This window comes from Sinocyclocheilus anshuiensis, unplaced genomic scaffold (assembly GCF_001515605.1).
Source record: "Sinocyclocheilus anshuiensis isolate Anshui unplaced genomic scaffold, SAMN03320099.WGS_v1.1 scaffold84, whole genome shotgun sequence".
In the NCBI taxonomy this organism is placed as follows: domain Eukaryota; kingdom Metazoa; phylum Chordata; class Actinopteri; order Cypriniformes; family Cyprinidae; genus Sinocyclocheilus; species Sinocyclocheilus anshuiensis.
In genome coordinates, this window is record NW_015557076.1 from 556,005 (window position 1) to 574,878 (window position 18,874).

General features: G+C 37.6%; 1 protein-coding gene across 1 annotated transcript in view; it reads left to right on the forward strand.

Annotated features, from left to right (window-relative positions):
- The window catches only part of LOC107676788 (copper-transporting ATPase 1-like), a 37,037-nt gene that overhangs the window by 8,890 nt on the left and 9,273 nt on the right, over nucleotides 1-18,874 (forward strand). The window contains exons 3-15 of the mRNA XM_016471467.1: nucleotides 882-1,347; nucleotides 3,928-4,596; nucleotides 6,209-6,424; nucleotides 9,176-9,339; nucleotides 9,413-9,574; nucleotides 10,492-10,568; nucleotides 11,909-12,131; nucleotides 13,801-14,034; nucleotides 14,122-14,213; nucleotides 14,314-14,441; nucleotides 16,364-16,518; nucleotides 16,843-16,977; nucleotides 18,473-18,667. Of these exons, the coding sequence (XP_016326953.1) occupies nucleotides 882-1,347; nucleotides 3,928-4,596; nucleotides 6,209-6,424; nucleotides 9,176-9,339; nucleotides 9,413-9,574; nucleotides 10,492-10,568; nucleotides 11,909-12,131; nucleotides 13,801-14,034; nucleotides 14,122-14,213; nucleotides 14,314-14,441; nucleotides 16,364-16,518; nucleotides 16,843-16,977; nucleotides 18,473-18,667 (2,916 nt within the window). The remainder of the gene's footprint in view (nucleotides 1-881; nucleotides 1,348-3,927; nucleotides 4,597-6,208; nucleotides 6,425-9,175; nucleotides 9,340-9,412; nucleotides 9,575-10,491; nucleotides 10,569-11,908; nucleotides 12,132-13,800; nucleotides 14,035-14,121; nucleotides 14,214-14,313; nucleotides 14,442-16,363; nucleotides 16,519-16,842; nucleotides 16,978-18,472; nucleotides 18,668-18,874) is intronic.

Consider the following 18,874-nt stretch of genomic DNA (forward strand, 5'->3'; position numbering starts at 1 on the left):
AATCGCATCCAAAATAAAAGTTTTTGTTTACATAATATATGTGTGTGTACTGTGCATATTTATTATGTATATGCACATGCATGTATATATTTAAGAAAAATATGTTACATTTGTATTATATATATATATATATATATATATATATATATAAAATATAAATTATATATGAATATAAATGTATATATATATATATACACATGTAAATTAAAAAATATATGTATGTTTGTGTATTTATATATACATAATAAATTACACAGTACACACGCATATATTATGTAAATAAACTAATTTGTTTTGGATGCGATTAATCGTTTGTCAGAAGTCACATATGTATGCATTTTTGTATCATGTATTTTCAGCTATTATACCAGAGGTCAGTGAGTTTGCTGGAAAGGTTCTCAAGAAGGCTATTAATATCAATCTGAAGAAATATCATGTATTGGAGTACAGCTGAAATGCTGCATTAGCCAATGTTACGTCCCATGTTAAAATTATGATGCGTTTTTGGTACGGTGTTTGTTTTTCCCTCCCCTTTTTTTCCTCTTTGTATTTACTTTCGTTTTCAGCAGGGAGACGCGGGAGAAGGCCAGGTAAAGCCTGTAGAAGCTAAAGTGGCTGCTATTGCAGATTTTCCTGTGCATACTTCTAGGCGGGAGTTGAGACGTTTTCTGGGTATGGCAGGATACTACCGTAGCTTTTGTAAAAACTTTGCCAATCAGCATCCAGAACTATCTGGTGTTTAATGATGTGTTGTGCAACCACAAGCACGTGTGGCATCTCTGGTTACTGGAACAATGCTGCTCTACGAGTAACCGTGTGGCTTTTATTGGGCAATCTGACGGATTGGCACATTATGAGCTTTTTTTTGTTTTGTTCCACAGGTGTCTCTGGAGCAAAGTAATGCAACTGTGACATTTGATCACACTCGCCAAAGTCCAGAATCCTTAGCAGAAGCCATTGAAGACGTGGGCTTTGAGTGCAGCCTGACTAATGCTACGTCAGCACCAGTCCAAACAGAAACCAAAGTCTTCAGCACAGCTGGCTGTAGCACAGACTCTATCCAGCAGGCACGGTGCGTGCTGGCCCAAACTGAAGGGGTGTTGGAGACGCAGGAGAGCGCTGATCACCGAGGCCTGGCTGTCACGTCTGTCCCGTCTCTGGTCAGTGTGGAGCGGCTCGTGGACGTGATGAGCTGCTTGGTTCCTGATGCACATGAAGGGCCGAGCTCTCGCTCCTCCAGCGGGGTAGAGGCGGTGAAAATGCGCATTGAAGGAATGGTTTGCCTGTCCTGCACTACAACCATAGAGGGCAAGATTGGGAAGTTAAAAGGCATTGAGAAGATTAAAGGTATCACGTGACTTTTGCCTTTGCTTCAGTAAAACAATCTCCAGTGTCGTCGTCACACCGAACTTTAACATTTGTGTGACCCTGGACCACAAAACCAGTCATAGGTTAAATTTTTTGAAATTGAGATTATACATGAATATAAATCTGAATAAATAGGCTTTCCATTGATGTATGGTTTGTTAAGATAGGACAATATTTGGCAACTATTTGAAAATCTGGAATCTGAGGGTGCAAAAAAATCTAAATACTGAGAAAATCATCTTTAAAGTTGTCCAAATGAAGTTCTTAGCAATGCATATTACTAATCAAAAATTAAGTTTTGATATATTTACAGTAGGGAATTTACAAAATATCTTCATGGAACATGATCTTTACTTAATATCCTAATGATTTTTGGCATAAAAGAAAAATGGATAATTTTGACCCATACTATGTATTGTTGGCTATTGCTACAAATATACCCCAGCGACTTAAGACTGCTTTTGTGCTCCAGGGTCACATTTAATCACATCATGCATTGGGAAGTTTATATGGTAAAATCAACTTTAAACTCAATGGCATTGTGCTGCCAGTTGATAAGAAATGAGATCTTACACAATCTATACATTTAGGATAACGCAATATGACCTTCCCTTCCTCATATCTTGCTTAAAGTTGCACTAAGGCAAGATTGTAACAAGTGCTGGGTAGATTACTTACAAATAGTAGTCTGTTATTGATTACAAATTGCATGATGAAAATTGTAGTTAGTAGTGTAATCTAGGTTACTCGTTTTAGGTAATGTATTGTGACTACTTTTTTAGATTAGTGTTATCTAATTTAGTATTTTACCTAATAACATATTGATATTAAAATTTTTTTTTGGTATAAACATCATAAAATGCATTAAACATGACATTACACCGGGGTTTCCCAAACTGGGCTGAACTGCAGAGGGTTTGTGAGTTGATAAAAAGCTAATAATGAATTAAATCATAAAAATGTAAAATAAATATAAATATTTGATTTGTTTACCTGCGTGTCAATGTGACCGTTAACCGACATCAGAGAACTGTAAATATACAAGTTGTTAAATTATTGCAATATTAACTTTCCTCAGAGATATTTCAAGTAAATATTTTATTTTAAGGGTTTTGGCTGACAAAAAAACATTTGACAAATATGAGCATTGTTGTATGAGCAAAACTTTACTAGTGTTGATTTTGTCGGACATTTTTAATTTAGTCTTCGTGTCAAATGTACTTTTTAGTTATTCTCATATTTAGTCAACCTTGTCTTGTTTTTGTTTAGTCAAGTTTTAGTCGACTAAATGTCAGAGCATTTTAGTTTTAGTCAATGAAAACTTTTCGTCACATTTCCGTCATGCTTAATAGTTAAACTGATAAAAAAAAAATATATTATTTTTTTTTTGCTCAAAATTATAATCGAAAAGATTTTAATTTGAGAAATTTATTTTTGCATTTCAGGTGTTGCACTTTCACCAATAAGCACAATGTGGACTCATACACATGGTTTATTTGACCTCATCTAGTGTACTGATTTATTACAGGATATTTAATATATGAATTAATATCAAAGACTTAGAAATGCACTCTCTCTGTCTACATTATGACAACTAGCATAAACAAACAAAAATATTGTAACAGTAAAATTCCTTTTATAAAACGGATAGTTCCGGTCCTTGATTCTGATTGGCTGAGCCGCATTCAAAGCTGTTCTAAATTACTCTACAAACATACACCTTTGTTTACGTTTGTCTGTTGCTTGGAAACCACTTTGTTGCAACCACAACTGATTCTGAGGAACTACATTGTTTGGTGGAAGAATACTGTTTTTATTAATATCATTACACTTTATTTGCTCTGTTTTATTCTGTGAAACCTTACTACGTATATGGAATAACCGTTTTATTATATAACGGTTTATATATAAATAATATAAATTAATAACTCCGCTTCGCGTCGTGCCTAACAATGCCCCTTAGCTGTTATAAATTCACTGTAAACCACGGCTTCTTGGGGCTTATTGCTTTAATAGTAATTCCAATAATTCCAAATTGCAATAATGTTTCTCTATTAAAACAACAGCGGTTGAGTAAGTGCATTTATTCAGCAAACACAATCGCAAACGAACATCTCACATGGAGATCGCTAAACTCCAGCTTACGTGTTTCAGATCGTCGTCGGCGCGTCCGTAATGAAGAACGAGATTGCAAAAAAAATAAGCAAAACACCGGGAAGAAAATGCATCCTTTTAACAGAGAAGCTCTGATTTGCGGATTTGAACTCTTGATATTTGGCAACCGCACACATGAACGCTCGTGTAGTAGAGGTGTGTACAGCAGGCCGCAATAATATTCTGTCTCATGTTTTTGGTATAGTTTTTATTTTTTAGAATACATTTTAGTCTCGTCAACAATATTGCATGTTGGTATAGTCACAGCTATCGTTTATTGACCTTATTGCAGTCTGGTCTTAGTCATGGGCAAAATTAACACTAGAGCGTGCATATTCTTATTAGCTCTTAAATACTGTAACATTTCCTGAGTGTTGATTTTTGGTTTTGTCCGTGCTTTTTCAGTCTCTCTCGAATCCCAGGAGGCCGCTGTACTTTACCTGCCTTGCGTCATCACGGTGGATAAGATTGTGAACCAAATCGAGGTGGCTGGTTTCAAAGCCATTGTTAAATCAAAACCTCGGCAGTTAAAGCTTTCAGCTAGTGAAGTCGAGCGCCTGCTCAGCGCTCACAAACAGGAGGAGAAGGTTTCAGAGCCGTGCACAGACTCCAGCATCACTACAGTGTTTCAGGTGACGGGAATGCACTGCAAGTCTTGCGTGGTCAACATTCAGGACAATATATCCAAGCTGCCTGGAGTGAGTTCGGTCGTCGTGTCCTTGGAGAACAGACAAGCTACGATTCAGCACAACCCAAAACAAGCCTCAGTGGTGGAGCTACAGAAAGCCATCGAAGCCCTTCCTCCAGGGGATTTTAAAGCTATCCTCCCAGCTTCCCCAGAGCCAGGCTTCCTCCAGCCGCTGGTATCAGTCGCGGAGATCCACATCGAGGGCATGACCTGTGGCTCCTGTGTTCAGTCCATCGAGGGCATGATCTCCCAGAAGAAAGGAGTGAGATCGGCCCTAGTGTCACTGGCCAGTCATCAGGGAACCTTTGAGTATGACCCTTTAGTGACGACCACCGAGGAGCTGAGGGCCGCCGTAGAGGACATGGGCTTTGATGCTTTTCTCCCTGGTAAGTGCTTCTTCTTATGTCTTTCCTTCTGTTAGTCTTCACTAGGCTGGTTAGCTGCACTACATTAGGCGCATTTCCATTACCCTTCAAATCGCGCAAATTGAAATTGCGAACTTTTATATAATAACAGTCTACTGGTGTTTTAACCTTCAGTCATTTTGAATTTGAATTAGCTTGACTTCTGAGATTGTTCAGATTACTTCTGAACATATGTGACCCTGGAGCACAAAAGCAGTCTTAAGTCGCTGGGGTATATTTGTAGCAATAGCCAACAAGAAATTGTATGGGTCAAAATTATAGATTTTTCTTTTATGCCAAAAATCATTAGGATATTAAGTACAGATCATGTTCCATGAAGATATATTGTAAATGTCCTACTGTGAATATATCAAAACTTAATTTTTGATTAGTAATATGCATTGCTAAGAACTTCATTTCGACAACTTTAAAGATGATTTTCTCAGTATTTTGATTTTTTTTGCTCCCTCAGATTCCAGATTTTCAAATAGTTGTATCTCGGCCAAATATTGTCACTCAGAGGCATCGTGCCCATTTTGTTTTGAGCCTCCAAAAATGTGTCTGTCTTTGGTAATGTAGTATGATTATTGCAAGTAAAAAAAAAAAAGCTGATAAAAGTGTTAAGTCACCCAAAAATGAAAATTCTGTCAAACCTGCAAGATTTTCATTCATCTTTGAAACACACTTGAAGATATTTTAATGAAATCTGAGAGATTCCTGTCCCTCCATTGAAAGTCTATTCCACCAAAATGTTGACGCTTCAAAATATTCATAAAAAAGATATTGTAAAAGTCATCCATATCAGATTGGCTTGATGTATGAGAACCAGTGTGGTTTGTTTTTGCGTTTGAGCTTCCATTTACAATGTTTAATACCATATCTGACTGGTTCCAAAAACAAGGAACTTGGCCTGGTCATATTTCATCACTCCATAAAAAGAACGAAAACAATAAATTATGTTTTGCATCAAGACAATGAAGTCTAGTTTTGGGTGATTGAGATTTTCTGGCACTGTGACACTATTGTCACGACAAAAGCACATTTCCGTCCCAATTCTCAATAGTGTCGTCATGTGTCCGGATGATTCATGTATTTATAGAATACAGAAATGCAAGTCATCATGACTCAATGTTATATAAAAAACATCTCCATAAAAACAGTTAAGCGATACCATGATGTTTAAATTCAATTAATTCTAAATATTCCATTTTTTTTTTTAGCTTTGCAGTAATGAGAATTGGTAAGAATGCCACAGTCGTAATAGTTCTAATAGGCCTTTTGGTGATAAATATAAACTTTTTAGTTTATTTGTGGGTAAAATATGAGCCAGATATGTTCTTGACAGGTTTTGTGAGATTCACCTAACAACCACATCCGTCTCGTTCTGTTAACATTTGATATAATCTTACTTTAGAATAGCACAGTTTATTTTAATTTAACTAAAAGGAGGGAACAAATTAATAAGTTATAATATCATGTCATTGCTTTGGAGTGCAGATTATGCAATTTCAAAAAGCACAGCAGCAATGTCCTACATTGTCACCAGTATCAGGTCTCCTTTAACTCCTTTAACTTTGTCCTGTCATGTTTACAGAGACAAATTCATTGGTGCCTTCAGTGGTCAAAAGCCCATTGCCGTCTGTCCGGAGCTTGTCGTTATCTCCGGTCTGGTCAGCCGTGAAAGAGAATGAAGCGGAGAGTGACGCTGAGCCTGCAACAAACACGATTTCCAAATGTTTTATCCAGATTGGTGGAATGACCTGTGCCTCCTGCGTGGCTAACATTGAGAGGAACCTGAAGAACGAGCATGGTAATCCCCGGAGCTGGGTCTGATTACAGATTACTTGATGAAAACTGTAGTTAGTAACGTAATCTATGTTACTCATTTTAGGTAATGTAATCTGACTACTTTTTTTTTTAAATCAAGCTTGTTTTAAACTTACCGTTTAAGTGTAACGTATTGATATAAAAAAGCACAAAGAAAGAAAAAATATAAAAAAAATGTTATTTCAACATCATAAAATTAATTTTTACAATTAATTGAATTTCTAATCGTGATTACAATTACGGATGCCACAATTACGTAATCGTTCAAAGCGGTAATTAATCGTTTAAAGTCCATGTATGTTATTCTGCGTGCTTAGGATGTGTTTTTTTTCTTTCTACAGGTCGTTATCGTAAGAGTTTTTTCATTGTTTTAATTTTAGTTTTAATATAACATTATAATACCATGCATTAGGGCTGGGTATCGAGTTCGATACTTTTTAGGCACCGACCGAATTGCCTCGATACCATCGAGTATCGAAAAACGTCTCGTCGTTCAGTACCAAATTTCGATACCTAAGGGGTTAATCTCGTCAGCGTCAGTGAGCCAATAAGCCTGCAGCACTTGCCGGTGTGTTCGACTAGAAGCGCGGCGCAGATCGATCATCCGCGAGAGCGATTCGAAAGCGCACGGAGCAGTCTGCTCTCTTTAGCTCTCGTGGTACTGTATGTTTTCCACCTTTTTATGTATGGAAATCACGTACATAAACGTTTTCTCCCAGTCTCTCTCACAGACGCACACACAGTGCAGACACGCGGAGACGCGAAAAGAAACTTCTTGTCAGCGCTGCGCCGCGAATTTATCAGTAAAATAGTTTCATTCTGACATTTCTCAGTAGCGAGGTTCATGAAGGAGTTTAACTTAAAGATTCACTATTAGTAGACGCTGCTGCTGAACGCTGCTGAGAGACGCACAGACGCAGGTATTCACACCAGGAACCAGTATCGAAGTCAAGGTATCGGTATCGGTATTGATATCGAAAAAGTTTGAATGATACCCAGCCCTACAATGCATATTTTAATTTTTTTTTTATTATTTAAAGAAGAAACCAAACCAATGTATTTATGACATTTGAGGTCTTAGTACTATAGAAAAGCAATAAAAGTTTTTCAGTTCGAGTGTTTGAATTGTGATAATCGTAATTAATAATCGCAATTACAATTTCAAGGGAATAATCGACACTTATGATTTTTGTCATAATCCTGCAGCCCTACCTTAAACATTACATTACTCCAGAGTTTCCCAAACTGGGCTTAATGTAAGAACTGCAGTGGGTTTGATTGAGTTTATAAAAAGCTAATAATTAAGTAAATCATAAAATGTAAAATAATAAAGCAATAAGCCCCAAGAAGCCGTGAATTTATAACAGCTAAGGGGCGTTGTTAGGTACGACGCGAAGTGGAGTAAACCCCCTTAGCTGTTATAAATTCACTGTAAACCACGGCTTCACGGGGATTATTGCTTTTATAAAACGGTTATTCCATATACATAGTAAAGTTTCACAGAATAAAACAGAGCAAATAAAGTGTAATGATATTAATAAAAACCGTTCCAACAAAGTGGTTGCAAAGCAACACACAAACGTAAACAAAGGTGTGTGTTTGTAGAGTAATTTACAACAGCTTCGAACGTGGCTCAGCCAATCAGAATCAAGGACCGGAACTCTCCATTCTATAAAAGGAATTTAAACACTTGAACACTAAAAATAAATATTTTATTCGTTTAGCTGCATGTCAGTGTGACCATTGACCATCATTGTGAATTTTAGAAAGGAATATTAAAAGAGAAAAAAAGAATTGGGGAGAGTCAATGAATTATAAATAATTAAATTTCTGTTATGGGAATAATATGTAATAATGTAATCCATTAAAATGTAGCTGTAATCTGATTATGAGCATTATAAGATGTAATATACTCTAATTACAAGTACTTCATTTTTGGAATCTGATTATTTAATCCAGATTACATGTAATCAGTTTCTGAATTGGACATTCAAGACTCACAAATTCATATTTATTGAAAGGAGAAGAGAAACCAGTCTGAGACTTGTGTAAGAATTTTTTGAGTGTAAAAATATTTTAATAGAATGTCCAATTTTAAATGATATTAGACAATGATATTATTCAGAAAATTTACTAAGACATTTTTAAAAAAGTCTCTCCTGGAAGAATTTTTGAATTTTTATCTCTGATTAAACTGAAAGATTGTATTTGATTTTTATCGGTACTATTGTTGTTTCTTGTGTGTTTACATGTATATAATGAATTTCTTAAGAAAATTATATTATTGTAAATGATGTATTGAAATGGTATTGTTAATGTTGCCATGAATATAGCCATTTTTGCGGATATGACATTGAAACAAACGAACGAACGAATAAATAAACAAACCAACAAATAAAATAATAAACAAATAAATAAAATAATAAACAAACAAACAAATAAATAAATGTATTTATTTATTAAAAAAAAAACTGTTTCTACCCAGCACTGGTAATCCCTGATCTTTACAAACAAAATAACAAAAAATAAAATTATTATTTTATAACAAAATAAAATAATGCTAGACTATAATTGCACTGTATTAAATCATAGTTATGGTGTCAAAAATTGATTAATCAGTAGATCTGTTACAAAACTCTATTAATAGGTAGAACGCTTAAAACAAATATGTAAAGATTGTGTTAAAATCTAAGAACGGCTGTATTTAGTGTGGCATCGTGTCTTTTTTCCTCAGGTGTACACTCTGTTTTGGTTGCACTGATGGCCGGTAAAGCCGAGGTTCGATACAGCCCGTCGATCATCGATCCTCAGAGAATAGCGGAGTTTATCCGAGAGCTCGGCTTCACGGCTGCGGTCATGGAGGATTGTGACGGCTCCGATGGGACCCTGGAGCTTGTGGTTAGCTATTGCTGATTTTTGACCCATTTTCTAATCAGCACAAGTTTGAGGATGACGTGTCTGTTTTTCATAGGTCAGAGGGATGACATGTGCCTCCTGTGTTCACAAAATTGAGTCTAACCTGATGAAGCAGAAGGGCATCCTCTATGCTTCAGTTGCCTTGGCAACTAATAAAGCCCACATCAGATATGACCCAGAAGTGACCGGCCCGAGAGATGTGATCAGATGGATAGAGGTGAATTCACTTTCATGTTCACACACATATATGTGACCCTAGACCACAAACCAGTCATAAGGGTCAATTTTTTGAAATTGAGATTTATACATCATCTGAAAACTGAATAAATAAGCGTTCCACTGATGTGTGGTTTGTTAGGATAGGACATTATTTGGTCGAGATACAACTATTCGAAAATCTGGAATCTGAGGGTGCAAAAAAATCAAAATATTGAGAAAATCATCTTTAAAGTTGTCCAAATTAAGTTCTTAGCAATGCATATTACTAATCAAAAATTAAGTTTTGATATATTTACGGTAAGAAACTGAATAAATAAGCTTTCCACTGATGTGTGGTTTGTTAGGATATTATTTGGTCGAGATACAACTATTCGAAAATCTGGAATCTGAGGGTGCAAAAAAATCAAAATATTGAGAAAATCATCTTTAAAGTTGTCCAAATTAAGTTCTTAGCAATGCATATTACTAATCAAAAATTAAGTTTTGATATATTTACGGTAAGAAATTTAACAAATATCTACATGGAACATGATCTTTACTTAATATCCTAATGATTTTTGGCATAAAAGAAAAATCGATTATTTTGACCCATACAATGTATTTTTGGCTATTGCTACAAATATACCCCAGCGACTTAAGACTGCTTTTGTGCTCCAGGCTCACATATATCTTAATCTGCTTACATAGAATTTGAAATATTTCAGCTATCTGCTAGCCATGAAGTGTGATAAGCAGTGATTGTTTTTGCGTGAGGGGCACCGTTTTCAGTCGACATTCTGAATCAGTCACTTATTGAGTTGTGTGTCAGTTCATTATGTTCTGGAACAAAGCTATAAATAATATAATGAAAAAGAACTATGAAGACTGTTCTGTAGCGTGTGTTCTGACGTGTACTTCCCTTTTTCTGATGGACAGAACTTGGGATTTACAGCCTCTCTAGTGAAGAAAGATCGTCCTGGGAGTCACTTGGATCACAGCCGTGAGATCCGACAGTAAGTACATGAGCGAATAAGAGCAATGCGTTTCTGGAATGAGTTTTTAAAACATTATTACCTAAATAATCATGGAATTTTAACAAACGTCTTTGTGCAAATTATGTTTCCAGAGGAATTAAAGGGATAGTTCACCCAGAAATGAAAATTCGGCCATTAATTACTCACCCTCATGATGAAATCTGAGAGCTTTCTGACCCTGCATAGACAGCAACGCAACTACCACAGTCAAGGCACAGAAAGCTAGTAAGGACATCGTATAAATAGTCCATGTGACATCAGTGGTCCAACCGTAATTTTATGAAGCTACAAGAATACTTCTTGTCCGCAAAGAAAAATGAAAAAACATCAAATTAAGGTTGAACCACTGATGTCTCATGGACTATTTTAACGATGTCCTTACTATCTTTCTGTGTACGTACATTAAGTAGTAATGTAGTAAGACAGTGACATTTAAAGGCCAAATTCAGTACACCTTATTGATGATGCATACTTTGTACAGACAAGCAGATGAACCCAGAATATATAAGTTTAATATGAAATGTTTTCCCATAGAAAACCATTATAAAGAAGACGCTTAACCATTTAGCGCATTGCATTCATTCCGGGCTCATCTGCTTGCCTGCATAAAGCATGCATCGTCAATAAGGAGTGTACTAGGGTTGTGACGGTGAAGAAATTTTCCCACCGGTTAATCAACGTGTGACAATACCGGTATCACCGCGGGGGCGTTCCCTCTTTTCCTCACTTTCCTTCGCTTTCCTTCGCTTTCCTTCGCTTTTAAATAGCTTGTAAAACCGGCGTGCGCATTTTACTTTCACTTTCAGATAGACCTAGTGTGTACTGAATTGGATCTTTTGATATCACTGTTTTAAAGGCACTTTAAGTGTTTTCACATTAAGCGTTTTAGAATGTCCCGCTGTTTTTAGTGATTGAAATATTGAGACAGGTGCTTTATATGGATTGCTAATAATGGCCAATCCTTGCATTTTGTTCACATGTCTTTGTTTTATTCTTTTGAGAGGTGATCTAAATATTTTTCGATTGGAACAGATAGAGAATTGACGGGCCTGTGCTGCAGTTCTATGGATTTTGGCCACCAGGTCTTCGAGCCAGTCACGTGACTGAAAACTATGAATTCACACACAACACGCATGCAAGGTCTCGAGATGCGATTTTTAAAAGTTGAGCAATGCTGTGTCTCGTGCAAGGTGCTGCGGAAGACACGAGACACGCTCATAGAAAAACAATGGAAAAGTAGCTCAAAAATCTTCAAATGCAGTCTAGTTGCTCACAAGGTTGTCGGTCAGAGCTAATGTTGGCATCCTGTTTCCTCCCAGGTGGAAAAGATCGTTCCTCATCAGCTTGTTTTTCTGCGTGCCTGTTATGGGCATGATGATCTACATGATAATCGTGGATCACCAGATCGACACGTCCCACCACCACAACGCCACGGCCGAGGACAGAGAGAAGTACCACTCCACCATGTTCCTGGAGAAACAGCTGCTGCCAGGCCTCTCCATCATGAACCTGATCTCGTTTCTCTTCTGTGTCCCCGTTCAGGTGGGTTACCTGCCAGCTTGTGGCTTATTAATGCACTTTCTATGTTTAAATTCCTTTTATAAAACGGAGAGTTCCGGTGCTTGATTCTGATTGGCTGAGCCACGTTCGAAGCTGTTGTAAATTGCTCTACAAACATACACCTTTGTTTACATTTGTCTTTTGCTTGGCAACCACTTTGTTGCAACCAGAGCCGTTGCAACACACTTTGATCTCGCCGTCACGTGGTTCATGGAGCTCTCAAAAGTTCCAAACAACTCCGCACTGTCAATATGTTTGAATGGGTTTAAGTAGGATAGACAGCAGTTTCACTATATTTGCAGCAATTTCTAGTGATTATTAACACATCATGTGCATTGATTATGTATTGATAACTACGCTGACTACGTTTAACAATCACATTTTATTCTGGGGAGTGATGAAGAGACAGCATTAATATCTTTTCCTAATATGCTTATTATTTATATTACAATTAGCGTAGTATTTAGGGTTAAAATAGAGAAAATGTTTTTAAATTCCAGTGCAAAGAGGCAAATTAGAGACGTTTGGTGGCCAGAAAAATAATATTCCTATGTATATAATGCCATGGTTTAACCACTAGATGCCCATATGGCTGTTTAATAAATATAGCCTACATATATTTAGCTCTACTTTAGTTGTTGTAAAGAGTTTTACCGGTCATAATAGCTTATTTATTTATTTATTTATTATGTTTTGCATTGTATATTTAGACATTATCAAACACTCAATGTTTATAAGTTTAGCTTTTTTTTTGGAATTTGGATATTTTTTGGAATATGGAATTTAACCCAATAAAAAAATTTAAATAACGTTTAAAAAAAGCACAAGGCAACCAACTGCATTCAGCGAAACTCTTTCTTGTATTCCTTTAATAGGCAGTCTTCACTGAAACTCATTCAACATCCTACAGGGAGAGAAAAATTGCAGAAAGACTAAAAACTTAAAAATATGGCAACTAGCATCTGGTTATGATCGCTATTAAGGTGTTTCTCACGTTATCTAACTGCAAATATAGCATAACTGCCTATTATCTAAAACTAAACATTAACTATAACGTGTTTCATAAAATACAACTACTGGCCAGATTTCCGAGAGGGTAAGCTAATGCGTTAAAATGTCAAAAACTGCTGTAATTTCCTCAACTTTCTGGCGAGTGTGCTTGAGAAGCACTGAAATGAATGGGCTTCAATACTGGAACTATTGGCTGCTCCATGACACGCTTTACTTCCGCATTCCTCAGTTCCTATGGAAGCCTGTGGGAGTGTTGCAACTCTGTTTCTCAAAGGCTCTGGTTGCAACTACAACTAATTCTGAGGAACTACATTGTTTGGTGGAAGAATACTGTTTTTATTTACATCATTACACTTTATTTGCTCGGTTTTATTTTGTGAAACTTTACTACGTATATGGAATAACCGTTTTATAAAAGCAATAATCCCCGTGAAGCCGTGGTTTACAGTGAATTTATAACAGCTAAGGGGGTTTTAGGCACGACGCTTACGCCCCTTAGCTGTTATAAATTCACTGTAAACCACGGCTTCTTGGGGCTCATTGCTTTAGTTTACTGTAAACATGCCAAAACTTTGATAAATGCTTTATGAAAGATCTCTTTGTATTTAGTCACCATACTGGTTTTGTCTGTCTTAAATAGTTTATCGGTGGGCGGTATTTCTACGGTCAAGCCTATAAAGCTGTCAAGCACAGGACGGCCAATATGGATGTGCTGATTGTTCTGGCGACAACGATTGCATTCACATACTCCGTGGTGATTCTGCTGGTTGCCATGGTGGAGGGAGCGAAAGTGAACCCCATCACCTTTTTCGATACTCCACCCATGCTGTTTGTCTTCATCTCGCTGGGCAGGTGGCTGGAGCAGATAGCAAAGGTGATCAAGCATTTCCAGTTGCACAAGCTATTCGCCTGCATGCTTGTGATTATATCTCTTAATGTGTTGCATTGTCTTCAATCGCAGAGCAAGACCTCAGAAGCTCTGTCCAAGCTGATGTCTTTACAGGCAACAGAGGCCACTGTTGTTACACTGAATGATGACATGTCCGTGTTAAGGTTTGTGCATCTCTGTGCTGTTTAGTTTGGGTTTCCTATTGAACAAAGAGCACAGCTGCACATATGACCTTGTGTTTCTCTCTCTATCTCTGTCTCTCAGCGAGGAGCAGGTGGATGTGGAGCTGGTTCAGAGAGGAGATGTTGTGAAGGTTGTGCCCGGAGGGAAGTTTCCAGTAGATGGCCGAGTGATTGAAGGACACTCGATGGCAGATGAGTCTCTCATTACAGGTTCGAGAGGGCACTTTCTCTTTACTAACATGAGTGCAATCAAACGAGGCAGGATAATTGATGTGTGTTCCATATACTAGGGATGCACAATGAATTATATGTTAACCATGATCACGATTTCTGCTTCTCTCGAGTATAATCATCTGTGTGCCCGCTGGTTATTCATCCTGAAAACGTTTCATTTTAATTTGCCACTTGCGTGATCTTGCATTAGTAACAAACCTCCACAAGCATTCATGGTTGCGGTTGCCAGATGTCAAGAGTTTAAATCCCCCAATAAGTGTTTTTTTTTTTTCTTGAATCGATATAGTTTCTGCCCATTAGTATACTTAATCTTCCCAACCTGGCAACCATGAGCACACACTGTACATTACAGAAAAGGGGGTCACTGGAGTCAAAAAGGTTGGGGGTGTTCGATGTTTGTCGTCTGCGAACATATCATAATTGTTGTTTTAATGATATGCGAGCTGACATTATGGAGTTTGTCACTCACTTTGCAAAAACAAACAAAAACACGTCTTGAGAGTCCAAAAGCGTTGACTGTGTGATGAAGCCTAATAGAATGCTGTTAAAATGACCCTATAATTCAAGTTATGAAAGCAAAAAAATATCGCTGTATGAGTTTCTGTTTTTATATTTATAGAGTTAAATAATATCACAAGCAACAGCTGTTTTCCTAAATATTAGCGTGCGAGCGCGATCGCAAATGTGATATTAATTATATACAAAAGTTCAACAAACAAGAAGTTAATATTGAGTGAGTTACATTTTAGACACAATATTGTCTTTTTTTTTCTGTTTCGCCAATGAAAATAGGTTCAGTTAAAGCCGGAGCGGAACATTTGTGCATCTCAGAGAAACTCTGCTGTGTTTCGTTCCTGAATTAATCTGTTTTTGAACGAATCATGATTCAGTGATCCATTCATAAAGACAGCCACTTGCTGCTTCGTTTCTAAATAAATCAGCCGTTTTGAATGAATAGTTTGAATGAATGATAAATTAATCACTCAATAACACTAATCATGATTCAGTGATCCATTCATAAAGACAGCCACTTGCTTCGTTTCTAAATAAATCAGCCGTTTTGAATGAATAGTTTGAATGAATGATAAATTAATCACTCAATAACACGGGGATTTGCTGCCACATACTCATATTTATTTATCCATGACAGGCCTAAACCAGCCAAAGTACCAGCACAAAAACACACTCTATATCATATAATTATCGTTTTCTAAAAAAAAAATCCCAGTAAATATCAGTGTTAATTTTGACAGCAAATTTTGATTTAGTTTTAGTCATAGTCTCTTGACTAAAATGCCATTTATTTGTAGTCATATTTTAGTCACCTGAATTGTTTTTAGTTTTAGTCTAGTTTTAGTCGACTAAATATCATAAGATTTCAGTCGACTAAATCTACAGTAAATTTAGTCGGCTAAAATCGAATGGGTTTAGTTACAGTGTAATGCAATGTACTGATACACATTCTCCCTGCTGTTTACGTTCACTTAAGACGTAATCAACTGTTTAATACTCATCACAACGGACAATTTGACATCATTTTGTGTGTAATTCTCCGTTTATGCGACGCAAAAGAGTACTCGCGCGCTGTGAGGTGCGCTTTCTGTGTGTGTGTGCTTCAGTGTCTGCGCTCAGAAAACCGGACCGAATTTAGTTATATTGAGATATAATTTTTTTGTCAGTAGCCCTGTCTAATGATCAGAATGTCATTTAATCAGACATGGGATGTGCTCTTATGACTTGGGCCTGGAACATCCAAACAATGTCAAACAACTGCAAAGCAATGACAGAGCGACCACACCTCTCCTCAAAATCCTCTAGAAATTGCCTTTCAGTATAATGTTTCTTCCCTTAATTTTCCCATTTGTGCAGTGACTGGTGTGTTGTGTCCTGTGCTGTAGGTGAAGCCATGCCCGTCACTAAGAAGCCGGGGAGCACCGTGATCGCGGGCTCCATCAATCAGAACGGCTCTCTGCTGATCAAAGCCACTCACGTGGGCACAGACACCACCCTCTCTCAGATCGTCAAACTGGTGGAGGAGGCGCAGACTTCAAAGGTGCATCTGTCAGCTCAGCATCTGCGATCATAGCATCTCTTTTGGAAATATCCGCTTCTGATTCTCCAGATTAGCCCAGTTGAACACTTGCTTATTTATTTATTTTTATAAAACGGATAGTTCCGGTGCTTGATTCTGATTGGCTGAGTATCGAAGCTGTTGTAAATTACTCTACAAACATACACCTTTGTTTACGTTTGTGTGTTGCTTTGCAACCACTTTGTTGGAACCTCAACAGATTCTGAGGAGCTACATTGTTTGGTGGAAGAATACTGTTTTTATTTATATCATTACAAAACCCTCTGTTAAACTTTCCGATCTCAGGCTCCCATCCAGCAGTTTGCAGATAAGATCAGCGGCTACTTTGTCCCGTTCATTGTTGGGGTGTCCTTCCTGACTCTCGTGGCCTGGATTCTGATCGGCTTTGTGAACTTTCCGCTTGTGGAGAAGTATTTCCCTGTGAGTGAAGCCGTCTCTGTAGATGCATGCTCGTCATTTTGGAAGCATTTTTGTTTTTCTCTGTAATTCACTTATTATTCACAAGGTTAGGTCAAGGTTTCTTTCTGAACATTAGAGTGTGTTTGCACTGTACACTGAACTCTTTTATTTCAGAAGAGCAAGAAAAATCCTGTTTTCCATGATATGTCCCCTTGAAAATATTCATACTTGAGGGTTTTAAAGGGATAGTTCTCCCAGAAATGAAATGTGCTGTTAATTCACTCATTCTCAGGTCATACAAGATGTAAGTGACTTCAGTAGAACAGTATGAAACCGTACTACTTGGTGATTTTATCCTTGGTGTTTTTGAGAATAAAAAAGCATATCAAGGAACACAATCATTCTTTTGAACCGGTTCTTTTTGATGAACTAGTTGAACCGGTTCATCAAAATCGGACTGAAGCGTCTGAAACAGCTCGTGGCTCGAGCAGCACAGATCTACAAGTTACTCAATCAAAGCTCACTAACAGACGCCTGACAGTCACTGCGACTGGAAATGAGCAGAAATAGCGGCGTATCTGATCCTGTGATGAATGAATCATTCAGCGCTTCAGTTCCTCCAACAGTCACTGAACTGAGGAAACCGTTCGACTTGGACCGAAGACCGACGAGCAGCTGATATTCACATGCATGAACCGAACACACCAATGAAGGGCCAAATGAACATTTTTATGGTTTCTCATTGTTTATGTAAAAAGGTGAGCTGATGAAGACTAGTTTATTCACTTTATATGCTTTAGACACGTAAAACATCCACATTTCACGTCATTATTGGGTGCTTTAATAATGTAATTGCATATACATTACATCATTACATGATTACATTAATAAACTAGTGAATTGAACCAGTTTGCGGAAAATAATCAGATTCCCGTTTGTCTGAGGCTCTGGATTACAGGTAATAATGTTGTAAATAATGTTCAGTTTCTTGCACAGACTGATCGTTTCGTTTCATAAGACCTCAATATATCGCCAGGAGCCACGGGTATTAATTTGAACTTGTCTGTATGGTTTTTTTGACCCTCAAAAACCGGCAGCGACAGCCCGTCTATAAACTAGTGAATTGAACCAGTTTGCGGAAAATAATCAGATTCCCGTTTGTCTGAGGCTCTGGATTACAGGTAATAATGTTGTAAATAATGTTCAGTTTCTTGCACAGACCGATCGTTTCGTTTCATAAGACCTCAGTATATCGCCAGGAGCCACTAATTTTGTGTTCATTGATATGCTTTTTTTATTCTCAAAAACTTGCATTTTATGAATCACCAAGGACCACGGTTTCAGATAAAAACCTTCTTCATTGTTCTGCTGAAGAAAAAAGTCACCTACATCTTGGATGGTCTTAGGGTGAATAAGTTAACAGCACATTTTCATTTTTGGATGAACTATCCCTTTAATGCTAGATTAGGTTTATGCTCTTTAAACACAATGAAATATTGAACGTCTCTCTCTGCAGGGTTATGATAAGAGCATCTCTGAGGCAGAGGCCGTCATCCGCTTCGCCTTCCAGGCCTCCATCACGGTCCTCTGCATCGCCTGCCCCTGCTCTCTGGGTCTGGCCACCCCGACTGCGGTTATGGTGGGGACAGGGGTCGGAGCCCAGAACGGGATCCTCATCAAGGGAGGAGAGCCATTAGAGATGGCACACAAGGTGGGCCGCTGATTTTAATGCTGCCGCCGTGTTGTTGTGTGGAGGCAGACCATTTTATAAATAGGGTTGGTTACTGAAACCCAGTGCCAATATGGCACCGGTACCTATGTAACCGGTATGTACTACCGAATCAGAACGCAGATTTCGGTGCCACCAATGCTTGAGCGATCGATTGAAATATTTGTTCTCTGGTTCTCCGAAACGGAC